The sequence below is a fragment of the Anas platyrhynchos genome, chromosome 2, assembly GCF_047663525.1.
Source record: "Anas platyrhynchos isolate ZD024472 breed Pekin duck chromosome 2, IASCAAS_PekinDuck_T2T, whole genome shotgun sequence".
Classification (NCBI taxonomy): domain Eukaryota; kingdom Metazoa; phylum Chordata; class Aves; order Anseriformes; family Anatidae; genus Anas; species Anas platyrhynchos.
In genome coordinates this window covers 137,411,027-137,433,554 of record NC_092588.1, presented here as the reverse complement: position 1 = coordinate 137,433,554, position 22,528 = coordinate 137,411,027, and the positions used below count along the sequence as shown (strand labels likewise).

At 37.9% G+C, this 22,528-nt stretch overlaps 1 protein-coding gene and 1 long non-coding RNA gene across 3 annotated transcripts in view; one reads left to right on the top strand and one right to left on the bottom strand.

The window, feature by feature from the left end:
* The window catches only part of LOC110352387 (ATP-dependent translocase ABCB1), a 42,019-nt gene extending 26,809 nt beyond the window's left edge, over positions 1-15,210 (bottom strand). Inside the window, exons 1-11 of the mRNA XM_038175321.2 lie at positions 15,105-15,210; positions 14,668-14,766; positions 13,212-13,266; positions 11,215-11,362; positions 9,973-10,066; positions 7,570-7,761; positions 7,101-7,272; positions 6,071-6,195; positions 3,979-4,150; positions 2,337-2,450; positions 879-989 (exon numbers count right to left, since the gene is read on the bottom strand). Of these exons, the coding sequence (XP_038031249.2) occupies positions 879-989; positions 2,337-2,450; positions 3,979-4,150; positions 6,071-6,195; positions 7,101-7,272; positions 7,570-7,761; positions 9,973-10,066; positions 11,215-11,362; positions 13,212-13,266; positions 14,668-14,759 (1,275 nt within the window). The 5' untranslated portion in view covers positions 14,760-14,766; positions 15,105-15,210. The remainder of the gene's footprint in view (positions 1-878; positions 990-2,336; positions 2,451-3,978; positions 4,151-6,070; positions 6,196-7,100; positions 7,273-7,569; positions 7,762-9,972; positions 10,067-11,214; positions 11,363-13,211; positions 13,267-14,667; positions 14,767-15,104) is intronic.
* On the top strand, positions 2,458-6,284 carry LOC106016576 (uncharacterized). 2 transcript variants are annotated; one of them, XR_002401303.4, is made up of 4 exons: positions 2,458-3,542; positions 4,335-4,545; positions 5,250-5,308; positions 5,887-6,284. It is a non-coding gene; the product is annotated as an uncharacterized lncRNA (long non-coding RNA). The 2 variants fall into 2 exon arrangements; XR_001189390.5 differs by lacking the exon at positions 4,335-4,545 and having other exon boundaries at positions 2,462-3,542.
* Positions 15,211-22,528: the final 7,318 nt, after the last annotated feature.

The following is a 22,528-nucleotide window of genomic DNA, read 5'->3' as shown; positions in this document are numbered from 1 at the left end:
CTGTAATAGATAGAGGAAGAAGTAAAAAACCCATCCCTTCTCTAATACTAGATTGCTATTCTCATGGAATTCTGTATCAAAATGTTTGTCTTCACTGTCTTTGTATTGATTCTAATGGCAACTAATATAAGTACCAAATGATTTCAATTATCTCTTCAGTAATTTGCAAGCTGCAATATTTTTTGTTTCTTTCAAAGCTGCCTAAGGAAGCCCTATTCTCTGTCTTCACAGTCTGCCTGAACAAGATGGGAACAAATCCCTTTTTAGAGATCAGTGAAAATAGACTTCCTTCACACTGGAATAGACTTATTTTCCAAGACATTCTTAATAAATGTATTTTCAGAAATTGTTCAGGCCTCTTCTATCCACAGTTAATTGCATCAAGACATACCTTAGTGAAAGCTCTCAAACAAAACTCTCTGGTGGAGCAGTTTTTGCATTGTAAATGCAAGAAAATAAGTGTTAGATCTGCTGCCAATTTCTCAGATAAATACTTCTAACAGACTTACAGTGTGAACAATCTGGAAGATCAGTATACCATTATTACATTTTTACTGCATTAAACTAAGCATCAGTATGATGAGTGTTTTTCATCGTATTTATGAATTATATTTATTATTATAGTTTCGAATTATTAGGGCATCCAAGCTTTAGTGCAAGTTTCATATAGCCATGATTTATTTATTTATAAAACAAACAAACAAGAAAAGGTGCTCTTAATTAAGTTAACTAAACTGTTCTGGCTAAAACAGATATTGGTTCTAGATAAGAATTTTCATTATTTCTGGGAGTCTTATTTTCTTAATTATAACAACTGGTTTTCCCTGAGACAATCAGGTTATCGTAAGTGGAATCTGAATCACATCCATGTGTAATACCTGAATATCTGGCCTAGCAGGATAATTGAAGTAAACATTTTTGAATTCCACAGTCCCCTTAACATGGTCCGGTTTATAGCCAGCATTGGATGAACTGTCAATTTGAGGTTCCTGTGCAGAATAACAGGGCAAGAAAAGGGAAAACAACAAAAACATTGTTTAGATTTCTAATGACATTTTAGCATGATGCAGGGCTGTGAAATCTTTGATGTCAATGTTACCATACAACAAGGCATACATAGCAAGCCTCATTACAAAGCAGCAGAGCAAAAATAACTACTTAACAAATGCAAGAAGCTGCCAGTGCAGGTCTTTGGCTAATCTGTCTGCTCTACTCTGTGCACATGTGGCCTCACCTTGACTACTGCATGCAGTTGGGCGCTACAATATATGGAGGACATAAAACTATTAAAGTGTCCAAAGGAGGGCTATAAAGATGGTGAAGGGTTTGGAGGGGAAGGAGCAGCTGAACATACGAGGAGCAGCTGAAGTCTCTTGGTTTGTTTAGCCCAGAGAGGAGGGGACTGAGAGGAGGCCTCATGGTGGCCTGCAGCTCCCTCATGAGGGGAGCAGAGGGACAAGCGCTGAGCTCTGCTCTCTGGGGACAGCGACAGGACCCAAGGGAACGGCATGGAGCTGGGACAGGGGAGGGTCAGGCTGGGGTTAGGGAAAGGTTCTGCACCCAGAGGGTGGTTGGGCACTGGGACGGGATCCCCAGGGCAGTGGTCACAGCACCAAGCCTGCCAGAATTCAAGAAGCATTTGGACAACACTCTCAGATATATGGTTTGGTTTCTGGGTGGTCCGGTGTGGAGTCAGGAGTTGGACTTGATGATCCTCGTGGGACCCTTCCAACTCAGGATATTCTGTGATTCTAGGAGATAGTAGCTGTAGCAGTATTAAAATGGATAGGGAACTAGGTTTTTATGCGTTTAATTTTATTGCAGCACAGAACAGTTCAGAATCAGGCGTATGCCTGCACTAATATGCAAAGGCATAGATGCAATTTATATTGACAACAGAGGACTAATTTTAAAATAGCATTGCTGTCACTATGATACTCTAACATCAAAATGAGTGTAGCCCCTGGCAGCCGTTGAAGTCTGTAACAGACATCCGGTAACTAACTCTTACAGTTCAAATTAATCCTTTTCAGTCAGGGTGCCCTTGTCACTGTTATCTCAGTTAGTTACTTGAGTTAGCATGGATATAATTTACTTTTCTTCTTTAACTTGGTTTTCTGAACTACCAGGTTAAAAAAAATAACAGGCAGAAATTTACATCTTGGACATTTAAAGGTTCACATTTAGATGCTTGTCCTGCATCTAAGACTGTTAATGTAGAATTTTTAAATGTTAAGATATTGCATCCACAATTGTTTGGGATTGATAATTTTGTATTCAGAAAAGAATTCAGATGTTCAATATTTTCAAATGACAGCCATGGCAAAGATACTCACATTGTCTATAATACTGAAGATTGCATAGGCAGCTCCTCTTGCATTGGCAAATGCCTCCATGCTTGGTGCACTAGATCCAACCCCAAAAGCTCCAAGTAATATAGAAAAAAAGACCTAACAACAAAACAAAACATACAAAACAAACAAACAAACACATAATACACAGATGGAATTCTTTTAGATAGCTTCATTTATCTGAGAATATTTGCTATCCTTCCTTCAAGTAGATTCATGCAATATGAAGTCTGAAATCAAAACTGCAATTAAAAAAGTGGTAATCATTTAAACAAAATGTAAACATTTATAGGAAAAAAAGGATTTTCAAGGTCACTCTAAAATTTTCACAACTGGCCCATAAAGAGACTGTTGTGAGTTTCTGATGGCTGGGGTTCTTCCTGAGAGTGACAATAAGATGTTTCCAATTCCACCTGAGGAAAAACTGGCCAACAATTACTTCTATGGTTAAACACACACTCAAAAAATCTTTCTACCTTCATATGACATAAAAACAAAGGTAATCTAACCCAAAAGTTAAAGACATAGTATTCCACTCCAATGTACTACCAGCAAGAATAGAACCAAAGATCTGAGGAAACTGGAGATTTCTTCACGTGAAACTAAAATTGTTTGCCACATCAAAAGCAGACTCTAATTTTTCAGCCTTGGGCTTGACATTTTGTTTCTCTGAACACATGCAACTGTACCGCTCATTTCAGATGTTGGGAATAAATGCCCATTCACATTTTATCTTAATAAGATCTAAGTATTAAGCAAACCTTGCATTACAGTGGGAGTTGCTAGTGACCCAGAGGAAGTGACAGTGAGCATGGATTTCTGCAAGGACCAGCAACAACCCTTTCTCTTCAGTCAGGTACTACTTACATTAAAACAAAGCTCTTTTCCAACTGTTTTCTGCAGGATATTGGTAGTATAAACTCACCTGCCTGACTTTGCCCTGAGGTGGGCAAAACAAATTTGCACACTCCGTCACAAGTGAAAACAATTAAATGAGCTGCTCCTCTTATGTTTAAGCACATGGCACCTGACTGTAGTGGAGTGGATGGCTTCAAGAGATGCTGACACAGCACAGATGTAAACTTGTTAGCAGGAAGGTGGTGACTGGGATTACAACTCCAACCACATTATCATATTCCAAGCTTTCCAACAGAAGATCCTCCTTGACACCAGTGAAGATAACGACTTCAGGTCAGCCAACTGGGACCAAGATAGCATTTAATTTGTTATAAAACAAATTGTACCTGAAGCCTGGTCTATGTCTCCTGATTGGAACCTCCTGGCATAGACTCTGGCTACTAGAAATCAAACCTCAATCCCCTAGCAAAGACCCAGTGGGACTGAATACAAAAATGACAACTTCTAATTATTATTGATCCAAGCTGGCTTTTAACAAGGGACTTTCATGTGAGCGGTATTTATGTTGCTACCTAATTTACAGAAATAATCCATGATATGCAAAGCTGTATATATATATTTTTTTTAATTTTATTTTGTTAACAGTGCTGAGAAAGTGAAAAACGCAGTTTGGAAACTAACTTCAGCCTGACTCAAAATTTAAATAAGATTACACAGAATCAGCTCAATGCTCTTCATAAACCTTGTTCAGCTACTGGTGAATACTTACGGTAAAGACATTTCCGATTGTATAGTCATCAGAGAGTATCAAAGTGGTTCCATACCAGAAAGCCAATGCATATGATGCATATATCAGAAAGAAAGCAACGCCTATGGAAATATTGGCTGAAATAACTTTTTTGATACCGATGCGTTTGGCTTCTTCTAAATCTTTTTGGTATCTAAAAGAAAAGGCATAAAAAACAGACCATACAGGAAATTACTCTTCTTTATTTTTCTATGTATATTCATAAATTCTTCAAAGTAAATGTCCAAGTTATGCAAAATATTTTAGTAATCAAATCCTAAGAAAGACCTTGCTGTGAGTAGAGGAAAATGTATTGACTGTCCTTCATGTTGTGACAGATTGAGTTGATCTGCTCAGCCTGGACCACGTCCTGGATGACTGTAAAATGCTGTGGCAAAATGCTAAGCATCTGTAAACCTGTGATTTCTGGAATATTCCAAAGGCCAGCAAATATTTCTGATATTACAAGGAATATTGTTGCATAAGTGTTGCAGTAAAGAAAGGAGAACTATATCTTACAGAATTAGATACATGATGTTGGGGATAAAGGTAAGAGAAGCAAATGAACTGTACTTTCATTAAATAAATGACAACAAAATTTAAAGAATGGAGATGATCAGTGAAATGGAAAACCTATATTGTATAGGAAAATCAAAATAACTTTAATGGCCTAGCAAAATGACACCTGAGAGAGTTCAAGATTTATTTCTATTATTAATACAGGAGAGTTAACCCATGGGAAGGAACAACTAAAGCAAAAGTGCAGTGCTGGTACAGGAACAAACTAATAGATAGGAATTATGTGTACACTTTGATGGAAAGGGATGTTCAGCCTTCAAACAGTCAGGTAGGCAGAGAAGCTATTCTACTGCTGCAACAGAGTTAAGAAGACTGCTTGGTTTTAAGATGGACCTTTTATGCTTATTCGCAGGGGGAAGAGATAATACATTTGTTTACTACAGTAGCAGGCCCTGGTCTCTGTAACTTAGAAGGTCTTATTTCTGGAAAGACGTACATCACATTTGGTGCACCTCAATATTGTAGGTGTCTGCCAAATGCTACAGTTACTAGAAATGAGCTTTTTTTTAAATCATTGGTATGCTATGTATAAGATTTCCAGAACATGGAAAGGCTTACCCTTCTCTCTCTCTAAAAGTTGTAGAAGCACTAGGAGAGGACACAGAGCATCATCCATTTGTTATTTTTTTCTGATTCTCTGTATTCCTTTATTGTTGGTTTCTTGTTTGTTTTAGCAGCCACTAGCCCAGGATGAGATGGGCTTAGGAGATGCAGAATCTCAAGTACAAGATGGGTGAGTGTGATAGAATTAATTTCCAATTTATAAAGATCTTTCTCACTGTTATAGGGTAGAATATTTTGCATTCATTAAGCATGTCACCATTATAATCTCCAGTCTACTGTTACACTGATGGGAAAAAAATGTGATATATATATCAGGATGCATAGCAGAAAAGTGTCTGACAGTGTTTTAAGGATGAGCATGAAAAAGAGTTGATGAGAGCTACAAGGGTGATAAACAGCACTGGGTAACCAAAGAAAGATGCTGCGGTGAACTGGGAAGCAAGGCATAGATGCCCAAAGAGCTTCCTTTAGCTGCCTGACTGTGAAACAGTGGTGGCTGGAACATAAAGGAGAAGCAAGGGATGGTGTGTTTTCTTTGAATGATACAAACGTTACTGAACTTTGAATCTGAAAACTCCTGCCAGCTTTTGTGGTCATGATGATTAACTTTAGATAAAAGATCAAAAAGATGGCAAGAATGATGTTCTGTGGCCCAATATAAATAAATACATAACCTTTGTGTTATACTTGTCTTTTCTTGCCACATGCCTGATTTTTTTATTTTTTTTTGCTTTCAATTTTCACTAGGTATATGAAGCCTGAAATACGACATACTTTTTGGGAAGAGAGTGCATGCATCTCTGTGTATCTGATGATGCTTTATGAAACTAATGAAAAATGAAAAAATAAAATTCAGCAGCAAAGACAAAAAATAAAAATCTCTTCAGTCACTATTATAAAAACAGCCAACAAATGGAAACTTTTTTCTCACCTTTCAGTTTCTTTCCTCTGTCCTCCAAATGCTACCACAGTTTGAATTGCTGCCAGAACTTCCTCTGCAACAGCTCCTGCTTTTGCATATGCAGTCAGTTCTTTGTTAGTGAATGCAGAAATTATCTGTGTGGAAGAAAAATCATTTAACTTTCCTGTTCAAACAAAAACAGAACCAGCACAATCACTATACTGATTTATTTGAATACCTTTTTTTTTTTTTTTTTTTTTTAAACTGAATTTCCTATCTACTTTTTATATTTTTAAAGACTTATAGAAGATTACACATTTTAAATAGAGTTGTGATTTTCATCTTAAGTCTAAGGGCAAGGCTGCCCAGTGTCACTGTAATTCAAGAGCCAGATGAGACTTAACACCCTAATACCTCTTTGAAGGTCCTAGCCAAAGGCAATTACAGTTCTATAGATGGAAGTCTATTTCTCTCTCAGAATGGTCTGAGTTTACATCTCACGTGCCATTTTCAGTTGTTGTAAGTTGAGCAAGTGGCAAAGAGATCTGGAGCAGAGGTCATGGTCTGCTGGCTGCCTGACAATGTCTTCTCATGCCCATATTCTAACCCCAGAGGCAATGACCTCCTCACCTTGGGGTCAGAGCCTACAGACAGCCGTTACCCCAGGAAATCTGACTACTGCAGGCTCATTCCAGAACGTACCTGAGATGACCTCAGCTGTGCAATCTTACCTCATTTGTGTATTTATTGATCTTTACTGACACTATTTGGATATTTTGGTGAAGTAGTCATGAAGACCAAGTGAAGAAGGCAAAGATACTGCTTATTTACCCTTTCATATGAGGGCATACTTAAACAAAGTTTACAGTAGTATAGCAGTACCCATGGAGGAAGCAATGTACTTTTTCAACTACACCAGTGCCACGAGACACAACTTTCTGCATGTAGGCAAGGTCAAAGTTCACTAAGACCCAGATTACATTTTTTAAGTCTTCAAATACCAAGTGGAGTTATGGAAATTATAGCCTACCAGTTTATTGAAAATTCACTTTTTGCCTACCTTTGCCCAGATAGCTGAAGAGAAGCCCAGAACGGGACTGAATGCCAAGATCACAAGTGTTAATTTCCAGCCTTTTGTAAAACCAACTATAAATCCAGTGAAAAATGTAGCCACTGACTGAAAGAACATCCCTATTTTTTCCCCTATTCCTTCATTAATCTTGGAGATGTCACTGGAAAAAAACAAATGATATCCAAACGAGTAAGAAAGCGTGGAAACCACAGCCATGAATTCTTTAGATACACCCACTTCATCAGTATTTCTTTATGTTTCTAACACCTGAAGATTAACATAGCTTCAAGTTTGCAGCCACGGAGCACTTGGGGCAGTACTCTCCAACATCTCTGTTTCTCAGGATCCATATAAATGACTGTATAGCATATAGAGGAGTTTAATGAGGTGAAATATCATTCTTTTGATGGAAGTATTACAACTGATAGTTAGCAACTAACTGTTATTTAATACTTACTCTACAATTCTAGAGTTCAATTCACCCACATCATTTACATCAAACCATCCAATCTCCTGTCTCATTACAGCATGAAAAAATTCGTGTCTGATTCTTTTTATTTGCCTGCCAGCAGCTAGTGTCCAGAATGAAACTTGAATGTAGGCAGCAAAAAGAACACAAGCTCCTATTCCAGAATAATAATACGCATATCTGAAAGGAAACAAAAAGGAGATTTACAGCTGAGTTATACTCCAAACAGGACTCAGAATCACACAGAATCACAGAACTGTCTAGGTTAGAAGAGACCTCAAGATCATCGAGTCCAACCTCTGACCTAACACTAACACGTCCTCCACGAAACCATATCGCTAAGTTCAACATCTAAACATCTTTTAAGACCTCCAGGGATGGTGACTCCACCACTTCCCTGGGCAGCCCATTCCAATGTCTAACAACCCTCTCGGTAAAGTTCTTAATATCCAACCTAAAACACTCCTGGTGCAACTTTAGCCCATTCCCCCTTGTCCTGTCACCAGGCACGTGGGAGAATAGACCAACCCCCACCTCACTACAGCCTCCTTTAACGTACTTATAGAGAGAGAGTGAGTACGCCAGTCCAAGCCATGACTCCTAGAGTTAGCTTATAATTCAGTTCCTTATATGAGCATTCAAAAGAACACAGAAGGCTCTTACAACTACCTGCCATTTCTCTTATATTTAATGAATATTTTAAAAGTTATTTCAGAATCAAATGTCAATTTTTATATACTACGTATTTATTATACCACTTTCAAAAATTAACACAAAAATTTTAATTTGAAAATTAATGGCTCAAAGTCCACAAAAACAAAGATAATAAAAACAGGCTTAGAATGACTTATTTACTCTTAAAAACACTTCCCACAATGAATGAAAATTAACAGTTGGATTTTAAAGATGCTTAAGCAATGTAAAAACAAAAGTTACTGTTGGGGATATCCACTTTCATTTAATTAAGTCAGGATTTGACTTCATTACTGAATTTTAATCGTTTGTATGCTATTATCATTTAATTGCTTTGTTTAATCTTATTTGAGGAATTTTAGCTTGGTTTTAAAATGTGTGTGCATTTCTAAGGAAAAATAATGAAATTAACATCTAGATACCATTTATGTAATCAAAACTAAATAAGGCTCCACATGTATAAAAAAAAAAAAGAAAAAGAAGAATAAAATAAAGAGGAAAGCTATCCTATGTACTTTGTTACAAATGATTGCCAAAGATGTTTTATTTGTGATTGCAATTAAAATTTATTGTGAATGCAATTAAAATATTATCATATTTAAACTGAAAAATATTAGTAATAAATTAATAAAATAAATAAATTAGTAATAAATAGCTTAATGAGTGCTGAATATTCTTAATCATTGCCAGCATAATAAAAGAAGCTACAAAAAGCAGCAAAACTGGGAGGAAGAAAACAGGTTCTGACATTTGTTTGAATGCGTAATTTATGACAACACACAAGAGATTTTAATTCTGGTCCAGAATCCCTATGAACTGTGGTTATTTCACAATATCATTGGTAAAAATTAAACAGAAAAATTAAAATATATTACATTGTGAATTACTTGTTTAATGGCAATTGTTGAGAAAGTTACATCTTAGATTTTGTCAGATTTTTTGCATAACAAATATGGCCATATTTACAGTTAGATTCCAGTACCAGAATTTAGCCTTTTTTTTTTTTTTTAAAATCAACAATTCCTAATTCTTATCCTGCATAGTGGGGTTCTTGTTTTGCAACAAGAGTAGAGTTTACTGTCTGTGATTACATGCTGCCTTCAAGGAGTAGGCCGTCACAGCTTATTTTTCAAAACAAACACCCTTCCTTGAGGTTGAACAAAAATATAAGATTTATTTTCCCCCTTTGGAAAGAGACATGACTAAAGAGGAGCTGGGGTTTAAAAAAAAAAAAAATTAGAGAACTGAAGCAGAAGGAAAACCCAAAAAGGGCAAAGAATTAAGAAAGAAGAGGTAGGGCATAAGGGCTGAGAAAGAAGGTAATGACCACAACCCCCCCAGCTGTAAGCCTAGAAATTGCACAGAGAATGAATGATACAATGAGGTCCTACAGCCCCTACTTGCAAATCATTGGTGCTTGACACCTTAGAAGACTGTGAAAAACACCATTGGACTAACACGAAACAGCTTGTCAGTAAGTTTACTCAGACCACCTGTTGCATATCAATCCTCATTTGAATTCTATCCAATAAAAAAACGTTAAAAATACATGAGCAAACTACTTGACCTAATTTATATGTTTGTGTTATGAGCTCTGAAAATGTATTAGGCATTATGTACAAAGTATTTCTTTTATCAATTTTAAGTTTGTTGTCTTTTATCTGATAGCCGCAAAGTGAATGAAAACTTTACTATTACCTGGTCAATTCTTCCTCCAACTCTCCAAGCAGAGCATAAGTAAAAATATCTGTAGAAAAATTCACTGACGTATGGTTTAAAAAAGAAAAAAATTCTGCAGAAAAAAAAAAAAAGAGAAAAGCATATTAGTTATTTTTATTAAAAGACATGATAATTTCTTTCCATAAAATCTTATCATCACCATGCTGAATGAAGATTAAGAGCTGTCAGCTACCTAGCACCTGACTATGTTTACAGAAGTTTAAGATATTCAGCACATTACAAAGTATTTTCTGAAGCCAGAAGTGAAAATTCTCCCTCTAACATTAGAAACAGAGAATAAATAAATAAATAAATAAAATAAAACAACTTCCCCCCCCCCAAAAAAAAACAAATGAACAAACACCAAAACCCTAGCTAAATTCAGCTACTGTACAGTAGCCTAAATTCCACATTTGAACTACAGTATTTTCTCTTGAATGTGTATTGATTTTAAGAATGCTTATATAAATATTACACTGGGTCCATAAAGCTCACCTTCTTAATAGTGCTCTGAAGTATTTTACAAATGTAGGTTCATAAATAACTAATGTTCAGAAAAATAACAAATATGGAATAAGGTACTTACAATTGTCATGGGTAAGCTTTTTTTTTTTTTTTTTTTTTTTCCTTTCAATTAATTCTTGTTGCCAGAGGTTAAAGATGTAATTAACTTGTATAGGGGATTGTCTACATGTGAAGCTAATCAGGACACGCAGTTCTGCAACGTGCATTTGGCACTTCAATCTCAGAATAAATGTCAGAATAAATTTGGTAACAAGGCCTTTATTTACATATTTTAGCTTACATATTTCTTCAAGAACTGCTTCTGATTTCAAAGCATAGCATTACACATTTTCTGCCTTCTCTTTTTCTTTTACCATTAGTCTTTCATCCATTTATTAAATTCCTCAACTCCAACTGTAATACTTCAAAGTTTTTCCTTTAAAACTGATACAGCAGTTAATTGGCAGCCTGTGTGGAACAGCACAGAAAACTGGTTGGAGGAAATGTGGTACTGGTCAAAATTACAGCCCTGTTGATTCTCACAGTAGGAAGTGATCCAGTGATGCATCTAACCCACAGGCTACAGGTAAACGTCTTTCGTGGGAACCCTCAACAGCCTGAGGTGAGCTGCTAGTCTGTCCTTTCTTTTTCCCAAATATACCTCACTTATTGTTGTATAAAAGACATATTTCACCAACACCAGCTAGGAGTATTTACCTGGATAAGTCATGTTTTCTGAAGTAATAAAACTATCTGTCATGTCACCAAAGACGATCATCATAACAGGGAGTCCTGCTCCATGAAGTATTGCCATGGTAGTACCCAGCACCATGAGGAATTTGTCCCGCCAGTCAGAGTATCGAAACTGAAAGTGGAAAAAGAACTGTGCTATAAACTTCTCTAATTACAGCAAATGCATGAGAGTGACAACATAGTGTTAACAATGCAGTTAAGAAGCTGTAGTAATATAGCACCTTGTTCCTGTCCCCATACTCCAAATGAGAAAGAAGAGAAAGAGAAAAATATGCAAAAATGTCTTGTTGCGTATTTATGAATCCTCAGGTAAAACTGCAACTGCATAGAAGAGAGAATGTGTTCAGCATCTTACAGCTCTTAAGTGGAACCCATGCCAGTATGCCCGGCCTGGAGTACTGCTGGGAGATGCTTGCTTGTGGTGTGTCTGGCCTTGCTGCCAGAATATAGGCAAGAGTGCTCTGACCAGGCAGCAGATGTGATTCCCAGTGGTACCCAACCCAAGAAGAAGAAAAGGATCAAAGCTTTTTTCTCCCCCAACCTGTAGTGATGGTCTGAAAAGATATGGCTGTGAAATAATCCCTTAATTTAAGCAGTGCTCTTTGGTGTATAGGCAAGGTCCACAAGGTGCACCTTTGGCTGGGTGCTCCTTGAAGGAGGTTTTTACTGCAGTGGTTGACTGAATGGAGTTGCTGTAGTCCTTCAGGTGAGACAGAGCAGGTTAGTGCTTCTCTGAGGAGATGCAGGAATTACCAGTGTGTTTTGTTTTTTCTCTGATGCATTTTTACCAATAGTTTCCTTAGGTTTTCAGAGAATGTGGGAAAAGGTGGCATCTCGGCTGAATGCAGAGAGTGTGGTGCTCATTGTCATCACTCTTGTATCGTACAAATGTAGTTTTCTCTTGCTTCCTCTGTGGACAGAAGTGTTGCTATGGACAGAAGTCCAGCTTTAAATGCTGGAATTATCATTCAGGAAGTAGTTTTCCACAGGCATTTGAGGGACTTGGGAAATCATTCTACTTACAAAAGAAAAATTTCTTCCCTAAATCTACCTCAGATTCTGCTAGATGCAAATTTCACTTAATACTGAATAAATCCTAAATCTACTAATAGGTAAGGTAACAATGAAATTGAGTTAGCCTGTTAAATCTTATTACTGTTATCAGTGAGAGTGAAGTACTGCAGGTGTTGCCCTGTCACTTCCTTTCAAACAGCTTGTGCATCTTCATTTGAAGTTTTCAAGAGGGCAGGTACTAATTATCTAAGGAAAGCTGTAATAATAGAAATTCTTATGGTATGTAATGAAAACTTTTTCAAATGACTGTGGTCAAGCTGAGAACCTGTTTGGAACAAGTGCCTAGGCAGGCTGTGGAATTGCATCTGCTGGAGATTTTCCAAACTTGCCTGGACAAGGCCTTGATCAACCTGTTCTTTGATGTTAAGACTGTCTTGGAGAATGACATTGGGCCAGATGACTTCCTGAGGTCCTTTCAAGATTGAATTTGCCTGTGATTGTTCTAACTGCAAGAAGAATGACTTGAACATAGAAGCTAAGATTTCCTTGTTTCTGAAGATTCCTTTAAAAAAGTATTCCATTAAACAGCTATGCCAGTTTATTACAGAAATTTTGGAGATATTTTTTCTGGCATGTGCACTCTTATGCTAGGAGCTTTCCTTTTTTTTCTCTCTGTCTCCAGCTCATCACATTTCATGTTACAGCCCCTCCCCATTTGTCTACAAATACTGCTGTGTCAGCACCTGTTGGATGTAGGTGTGATAGTAAAAATTTTCAGCATTGAGAGGATTTAAGCCAGCTTACTCCATCTCCTGTGTATGCTTTTTCTTCAAGATGTATGCTGTTTAGTTTAGTGCTGCAACATGAGCAGAAACACGCACACAAAAATAACAAATTTTAAACATTATGGTAGACTGGGATAAGTAAACATACAACATGGAACTTACCACTGTTAACGGACTGACCATATTCAGTTTCTCAGGTTTCTTCTCGTCCTCGCTGCTAAAAAAATCATGATTGTATTTTAAGTAGGAAGAGCAATGAAAACATCAAAGTAAGCCTCATGAATGCTACTACAACCATTGTTTCTTAATTGTGTTCAGAAGTATGGAGGGAGATAGAGGAATGTAAAGAACTTTCAATGTTCTCTCAGTACTTTTCTCTGAACGCTGTGAAAAACACTTTTAAAAAGACTTCAGATTTGGTATTATACTAATATAATGCTATATAGTATACTATACTATACAGTGTCTATTGATGAACTTGATGATGAGCTTTAAAAGGTCTTTGGCCTAGAAACTATCAGAAAGGAAGCATGAGAATGCTCTTATCTAAATAAACTGAGTTTCGCCCACCAACAGCCTGTGTTCTCCAAATAAAACTTAGCTCATACAGCTTATTTTAAGATTGTAGATAAAATCTCAAACTCTTTCCCCTGTTTTGCAACAGGGATTTTCCTGACTCTACAGAGTTCAATGTCAAATCAAATACTAGGTTGTCTTCTGCTATCATTGGTGCAAGTTATTTTAAAAGATATGAAGCACTGTGACAGTCAACTGTTTTATAAACTCTTAACAATCCTAATTGGGATGAGTCACTCTTTCCAGTTCAACCACACTCACAAGTCTTTTTTTGGTGGCTGGAAGTCCCGTGCAAAGCATCCTAAACCTTCCCCTATAAGGTACATGGGAATTAAGTGTCTTTTACTGTATAATGTGGGAAACAGTAAATTACTATGCAGGTCTTTAAATCATGGAATCTATTTTCCACCATGACCCATGACTTTTTGAAATGAATGCATGGGATAGAGGGGAGAGCATGCAGGACATCTGACTCAATTTGGACCCAGATTCTAGTAAAAAGTTACACTAATTTCAGAGAGCTTGGAGAAGCATGCAACTGAACTGTCCTTTAATTACATTAACTTCAGTTCTATTCGTATTTTGGCTCAGCCTTTCAATGAAACAGAATAGATACTGCTGCCACTATTTATTTATTTATTTATTTATTTATTTATTTATTTATTTATTTTTGGCAATAGAAGCAGGCAAATTTTCAATAACCCCAATTGAAAATCTTAATCATAACATCAATGGAGAAGCAAAACTTTCTACTCCTCAAACAGACTTCACATGACCTCATGGATTCAGCTGGATTTACCTGTTAACAATTTATCTATACTTAGATATGGTTAAATTTCTTTATCTACATTTAGATATAGATACTGATGTATTTTTACATCTATGTTTATCTACATTCTCTAAAAAGAACTATGGATATCAAAGACTTTTCCAAAGAAGGAAAATTGTGGTCATGCTTGTGTTCTTCACCAATAAAATTTAAGCCTATGCATGTAAAGGTAAAACATTGGTAGAATATTTTGAAAACAACTGCTATACTTACCATTTACCTTCAGATCCATAATCCTGATATGATACAGCAATATTATCATCCCTTCTGTTTATGTAAGGCTTTGTTTCATCTTTAGAACCCATTTTAAATCTGTATAAGAAACAAAGCATCTCAGGAAAAAACTGTCAGTAGTACTTATTTGGGAGAATGTAAAGCAAACAAACTGAAAACCTACATCCTGATGTGCTGTTTGAAACTAGCCTGTCTTCAGATTTTAGGCAAGACCCCAGTGATGTCCGCTGCATAACCCTTGGGAGTATATCATTTCAAAGCATGTAAGTTTCTGCAGTTTTCCATGATACAAAATAAACAGTAAAATGCATTTTGAAGTAGAATGAAATGTCACTGGAATTTTTTTGCTCATTTTAAAAATATTCACTATTGGACGTTGATAATCTGTCTCAGACAAAATAAATGCACTGACTTACCAGGAGAGCAGATCTTAATCTGTTTGCACCTGTTCTGGAAGGTTATTCAGCAGAAAGTAGGACTATCTTGATTAGGACTGTGCACTGAGGTTGGACTTTGCTCATTCCATGTTAAACTGTAGTGAGGAAAAGCTTTCCATAACTGGTGCATGCCAGCCTTTTGCAGCACCCTTGGAGTCTGCAAGGGAATAGGTGCACACCTGGCTCCAGAAATAGGGTGCTCAACAATGAATGACTTTGAAAAGCCTGTTGTATCATTGTCACTCCCAAAAGCATCTCAGGAAGTCTTCTCTGAAATCCTTCAAAGATGTCTCTGTATTAATGTGTTAATCATTTCTTCTAAGGTGTCCAAATAATCAGGCTGACTGTGGAGAAGCACATTTCCTGGAGCAATCTGGGCATCACGTTGGGCACCAAATCCTACCTTACACACTTTGAGAGGAGGTGCTTTTGGTATTACTGTTCAGCCTTCTGTGATCAAACTGAATAAGACTTTGAGGATACCAGTTATATCTTGCTATCCTGAGCCAAGAAGATGGAATTTGCAGAAAATCATATGCTTTCCCTAATGAAAAATGCTCATATGACTCTTTAGTCCTACTCTTATAACAGGCAATAGATAATGCACAAAAGTTTTATAATATCACAGAATCACAGAATTTCTAGGTTGGAAGAGACCTGATACAAACTAGGTTATATTTTATCTCTCCATTTCGCTCACCCCAAAGTTTTATGGAAGATCATTTTCATATCCAGAAAATCGGTGTTGTCTTCTGAAAGTTTGATAGTAGTCATTGAGAAGGGATAGAAGAGCTTAAAATATCACTCCATCCTGCCTGTGTAGCTTCTTGTTTCTTAACTATGTTTTCCTAGAGGTACCACCAGTGTGGCTGAGGGACTCAGCTGTATCCTTCATGGGGCAGCCCTGGCCTCTTCTCACAGAAGCTACCTCCACTATGAGAACCTTGCCTTGCAAACCCAATACACGGTGGCTACCCATTACTGTAGCTGTTAATTACCTTGTATTGCTTTTATTTCTGTTGTGGGGCAGGGTTAACATCCACAGTATTACTGTCTATGCAGGTATTGCCAATGGGGTGTACCCCATTACATTCAGGGGAAGGAAATTGCCCCATAGCTATGTGTGATCCCTAGTGCAGAAGCCCAGTGTTTGTATGGCATGTTATACATGTGCATCGCATAGCCTGAGGCACTTGCACTGCTTGAGGGCTGGGTGGGTGAGTTCATGAAACTTCTACAGAAAAGATTGCTCTTACAGCTCACACTCGGCCTGGTGATGCCCATCACCTCTCCACAATGCTGAGCCCAATGCTGTAATTCTACCAGAAGCATCGTGTGCTCTCTGACACATGCTGTATAGGTGTGTGGAGACACACCTCAGCAGCTTGCTTACCTGGGCTGAAATGACGTGCATGTGGGGATTGCCAAGGCACCTATGGAGGTAGCAGCTGAAAGGGGCATCTCTCTCTTCATGTGCTGTTGCAGGTGCCTTCTGCAATATCTGGGGGCAAGGCTCTGGAGCAGTTTTGGAAGGCTCGTGCTTCTTTCTAGGTTGTCCAAGGCAGGACCCAATGATATCTAAGAAATCTGCTAGGGAAATGGTGCAGTACTTCACAAAAAGGTCATTGAAGTCTTTGTAGTAGCATACAGCTGCTGCCCCTCCCTCCAAGTGCCATTGCTATCCCTGGTCTCCAAGGACACCCTCCTCAGTTTCTTAATTTTTTCATGACATTGCTCATTAGTGATCTGATAGAAGCAGCATGTGTGCAACCTCAAGATGCAGACAGAGGTTTATCCATCCACTTGAGAAACTCATGGTCCTTTCATGGTGCCAATTCAATACGAATATGATTTCCAAATGGTTCTGGGCTGCTTCTCTCTAAACTTCTAGAGAAATGGAAGGGGAACTGTCAACATGGTGGAAGTAGGGACATGAAGCAGAAAAAAATTGGAAAAAGCCCATCAAATAATAAATTAATAATAATAATAATAAGCAGCCAATGGGTGGAGAAAAGGCAACACAAGATGGGCAGGTAAATAAATAGAAGAAAACCTCTTCGTTCCTGTAATACTCAGAAATATTTTTAATATATGGGAAGACTTGCCTGTAACCTTCTTCCTTATTTTAGCATATTTTATAACAAATGAGATTGAATTAGAAAGAATTAAATGAAAGGTCTTCACCTCTAATAGTAGTTCAGATAGATAAACATTATCTACCATCGATTATCTTCAGTAGGACTGCATACAAGTTAAATGTCTACTGCCTTAGTTTAACACTGCCCTAGGTCTTAAGAACACTGACCTTAGTAGATGTGATAGTGATGATGCTAGGACTATAAATCGATACTATTCTTTTGGGCAGAATAGAGAGCAGGAATTCTAGACAATAAGCAAAAGCTCATAAAAATATTGTTCTTTGGGTTCAATACTAAGGGTATTTAGTTGAACAAAACATTTGTGAAGAAGAAAAGAAAAAGAAAATCTAAAAGAAAATGCAATTTAGCTTAGCTATTGTCTGAGCAAATGAGGCCATCATGTGGCAAATTAAAGATATGGCTACAGAGAGAAAAATTGATTAATAGTTTTGGTAATAATCAATAAAATTTACACCTTGCATCATGAACTCAAAGGAAGCTGGTGTGAAAGTTCAAACAGAGAAAGTCCTCCTATCTTTCCTTTTTCTCATGAGGAATTCGATCTTCTAGAAATTCTTTATAAATTAAAGATTCTTAGATAGAAAGTACATACATTTTTTCTAACAACTTAAACCTCATAGATAAGAATGGAAGAATGAGAGTTAGAAGATATAATCATACCTTCAAGGGAAAAAATTAAAATGTTTTCAAATCACAACTAAGCAACTGAGCAACTAAGTTCCTAATGATTTATCAAGATCATGAGGAAACTGCAGAAAATGAAATAATAAACATCTGCAAAACTAGATTATTGTATGCTTTATTGAATCTACCTTTAACAAGATAAACCTTGAAATATTAGTATCCTGAACTACCAGATCAAATATACATTAAGAGTTGTTCCTGATGTGGCAGTTATGTTAGTAACTTTCATCTGTAATTATTCTTCTATTACACTGAAGAACAGACACACACATAGAGATAAATCATCTGTGGAGCTACCCAACAGAAATTCCAAGTTTAGTTTGTGGTTGGAGAAACATGCTGTACTTCCATAATGCATTCTTTTATCAGGCCCTTTGTAAGTGTGCATAAATTTTGTTTGTTTGTTGTTTTTTTTTGGACAACAGGAAAATGATGTGTTATTACATGTTGTGCATCACTATGAAGTACGGTATGTCAAGAAATGATGTAAAAATTTGTACAAGAAGCACATTGGTTAATCCAAAACAAAAACTTTAAAAGATGTGATATATGTACAAGCAAAGGTCAGAAAAAAAATCATATTGGAGAAAGGCAAGAGTGCCTAGAAAGAAAAAAGCACAATATTGCTGTTGACCGAACTAGCCTCTCAGAGTCCTAGCAGAAAATAGACAGTAGGTAAAACTGACCACTTAATTAATAACATCTATCCTTAGCTTAATCCTTTCTCAGTTCTGCCTTGATATTATATATATATGTATATATATTGCTATAAACAAAGCTGACCTTATTAAGGACATTTGAAAAGTAGGAGGGACCTAGGATTAGACAGATCTAATGTCAGACAGATCTCCATTCTCTCTCCGTCAACATTGCTTTATTTTAACATTTTATATATCCTGAATTTAGTTTTTTTCTTAGATTACACATTAATCTTGTTATTCTATTACCCTGTTTTCACAAGTGATTTATTTAAGAACCAAATCAGAGTCACATGGAAGGAAAACTTTCCTCTTGAATGATGCAAGAACAATGATATTAGAACAAATGTTTGATGTATTAAAAACATATTTAACACATTTTTCTCCTTTACTAACCAAATGAATGATGATATAATTTCTACCCATAAACATTTAAAGTAAATCTATGAAAATGCAGATTGTAAGCACATTATATATGGTCTTTAATTTTAAGTTACCAAAAAACATCAATGACTTCAAAAACTTGGGGATTTTAAAAGAGCCCCATGCAATTTCTAGTATTTCTGTAAAAAATGACTCTGTCTTTGGGGAATACAAAGATGGAGTCAGGGTTTACAGATCTATTTTTATGAAGCATAATGTAGTGTAGAATCTAAGAAGCCTATTTTAATACAGTAGTCATTCAAGATGTGACTCATTTTCTCTAAATTATGGCAGTGTAATTATGATAATGTCTTTTTATGTGAAGAGAAATGGATTTGTTGATCTGGCCTGCTAGTGATAGCAGCTCTAGAATGGGATGAACTGTGCCCTGGGCTACATTGACCAGACCTTTGTTATACATGCAGAAAGGTGGCTTGCTTAGAGAAATTAGCTTAGGCATGAATGTTCACTTTTAGTTGGATGCAATTCCGTCTTACTCCTCTACAGCAAAACTGTTACAGTACTGACCTCCTTAGTGAATGGAGTACAGCTAACAACTAGAATGAAACATACATCAGAATAAGCATACAAGATAAAAGGAAATGTACTCACTTTATGACAGCAGAGATTTCTAAAGATAGTTGTCCTTGTCTGTTCTGCTCTTTTCCTTCCTGTTCTCTACTTTTGATATCTACAGGAATCGATATCTACATGGAATTCACAGCAAATTGCTTGAAGTGACTGCTTGTCCTGATTCTCACTTTCTGCTTTCAGTGTGCTATATTAGAATAAGTAGAATAAAAGATACCATCCTGTCTTAGAAATACAGAATGAATGCATGACTAAACTGAATAGTTCTGGACCATTTATCTGGAAGAAAGACTGGGTACTTGCCAATAGCAGTTATTTAGACTGTCTATAGGTACATTTCTAATGTGGGTTTTTCTGCCCAAGAGTTGCTAGTCAGAGCACTTTTACCTTTCCCTCCTGAAAGTAGTTTTCTTCTTTCCTTTCAGTGATGAAGTCTGTGAAGTAGGTTGGATTTTGAGGGAGGGGAATCAGAGGATGAGTTATAAATATACATATAGACAATACATCTTGAGGAACAGATTAGCTGTATGTCTATTTGTAACACGAGTGATTACAATGAAAACTCACTAAAAATATTTCAAGATCTTTGGTGTTTTGCAGATATAAATGCTATCAGAAAGGTTGTTTTCATAGACAAGTATAGCAGCAAAAAATAGACAACCAGGCTCAAGGGATTTGCTCATAACAGAGAATTTTTTCCATTAAAGCCAGATTGCCTGGGAGTCAGCATCAGGATGGAAGATTATTGAACATCCCATTGATGTGGGATAGTTAGGGAAGAACTCTGAGGAAATGTCTGTGGTGGTTATGCCCTGTTACGCAGCTGAACTCCACCACAACCACGCTCTCACTCTTCCTCCTTGAAAGGAAAATATGATGGAAAGGGCTCAAAGGTTGAGATAAGGACAGGGAGATCACTCAACAATTATAATCATAGGCAAAACAAACTTGGCATAAGGAGATTAATGTCATTTACTGCCTATTGCTAACAGACTAGAGCAGTTAGAACTAAAGACAAACTAAAAACACCTTCTTTCTCCTCCCTCCTCACCCCGAGCAGCATAAGGGGAATGCTGCAGTCAGTCCCTGATGCTTTGTCTCCGCCGCTCCTTCATGGTCACTTTCTGCCCCTGCTGCATGTGGGGTCCCTCCCATGGATACTGTCCTTCCTGAACTGATTCTGCAGGGGCTGCCCACAGGCAGCAGCTCTTCAAGAACTGCTCCCACATGGCTCCGTACCACGGGGTCCATCCCCCAGGAGCAAACTGCTCCAGCACGGGTCCCCCATGGGCGGCAGCTCCCCCCATACCCTCTGCTCCTGTGTGGGCTCCTCTCCATGGGCTGCAACTCCTGCCCGGGGCCTGCTCCTGCGGGGGCTCTCCATGGGCCGCAGACTACTCCAGGCCACATCCACCTGCTCCACCATGGGGGGGCTGCAGCGTGGAGATCTGCTCCATGTGGGACCCATGGGCTGCAGGGGGACAGCCTGCTCCACCAAGGGCCTCTCCACAGGCCTCAGAGGAACTAGTACTGTGTGCCTGGAGCACCTCCTGTCCTCCTTCTGCACTGGCCTTGGTGTCCTCAGGGCTGTTTCTCATTCCTTGGTGTCCCAGCTGCTGTTGCACGGCGTTTTTTGTTTTTCCCCTTTCTTAAATCTGCTCTCACAGAGGTGCAACCAGCATCACTCACCGGCTCTACTCTGGTGAGTGCCAGGTCCCTTTTGGAGCTGGCTGAAACTGGCAAGGGGCAGCTTCTAGATTCTTCTCACAGAAGCCACCCCTACAACGCCCTTGCTACCCAAACCTGAATATGTAATCACAATACCAATGTCTGATGATGAGACCTGTGGAGATCCAGAACTGCGTTACCATCTTTGTCGGAAGCCGAGATGGACCATGGTCTGTGGCATTGGTGAGCATACTGCTTCAGAATTTTACAAGGTGAGGAAGAACCTTGGAGCACATTTATGCTCTTTCTCTATATCAGAAATGATAGAAGGGTTTAGTAGCAAGGTATTTATTGCATGAAGTACAGCCAATTGCCCTTGTAGGGGTTCAGTGTGCTCATGAATGTTGCACAATAGGGTACTAGTACTCAACACACTGATAAGAATGCAGTAGGAAAAGCCACCTAGAACTAAAACAGTTTATTTTGGGAGCACTCTTCTGAATATCAGCAGGAGGCCTGTCAGACTGTTGAACTTACTTGCTTCATTTTTCCAACAACATGTTTCTTGCTTCATTTTTCCAACAATCAGTGGCATGTGCTTGAAAAGTTATTAGGATTGCCGAGGAGGTGTCAATGTTGATAATTCTCTGAAGCTTTGCTCCAAAGCTAACAAGGTAAGAGGCAGAAAGATGATGCAAGGAATGCATGAAAAAAGACTTCCACGTTACATTCTTCCAGAAAAGTAAATAGTGTAGGCGTTTGCAACTGTTGCAAACACTCAAGAGAACCTAGACAGGTGAAGAGAGGCATATTACTTCAGAATAATGATATATATATATGAGAGTGTCAAGAGTCTCTTAGATCACTCCAGAGGGTATCCTATCAACATGTACAAATACCTGAAGGGAGAAGCAAAAAAGACAGTCAGGTTCTTTTCAGTGGTGGCCGGTGCCAGGACAGGAGTCAATGGACACAAACTGAAATACAGGAGGTTCTCTCTCAACATCAGGAAACACTTACTGTGCATGTGACTGAGCACTGGCACAGGTTGCCCAGAGAGATTTCCAGAAGATGCCTGGAGGAGGCCCTGGGCAACCTGCTCTGGGTGGCCCTGCATGAGCAGGGGTAGTACTAAATAATGTCTAGAGGTTTCTTCCAACCTTAACTGTTCTGTGATTCC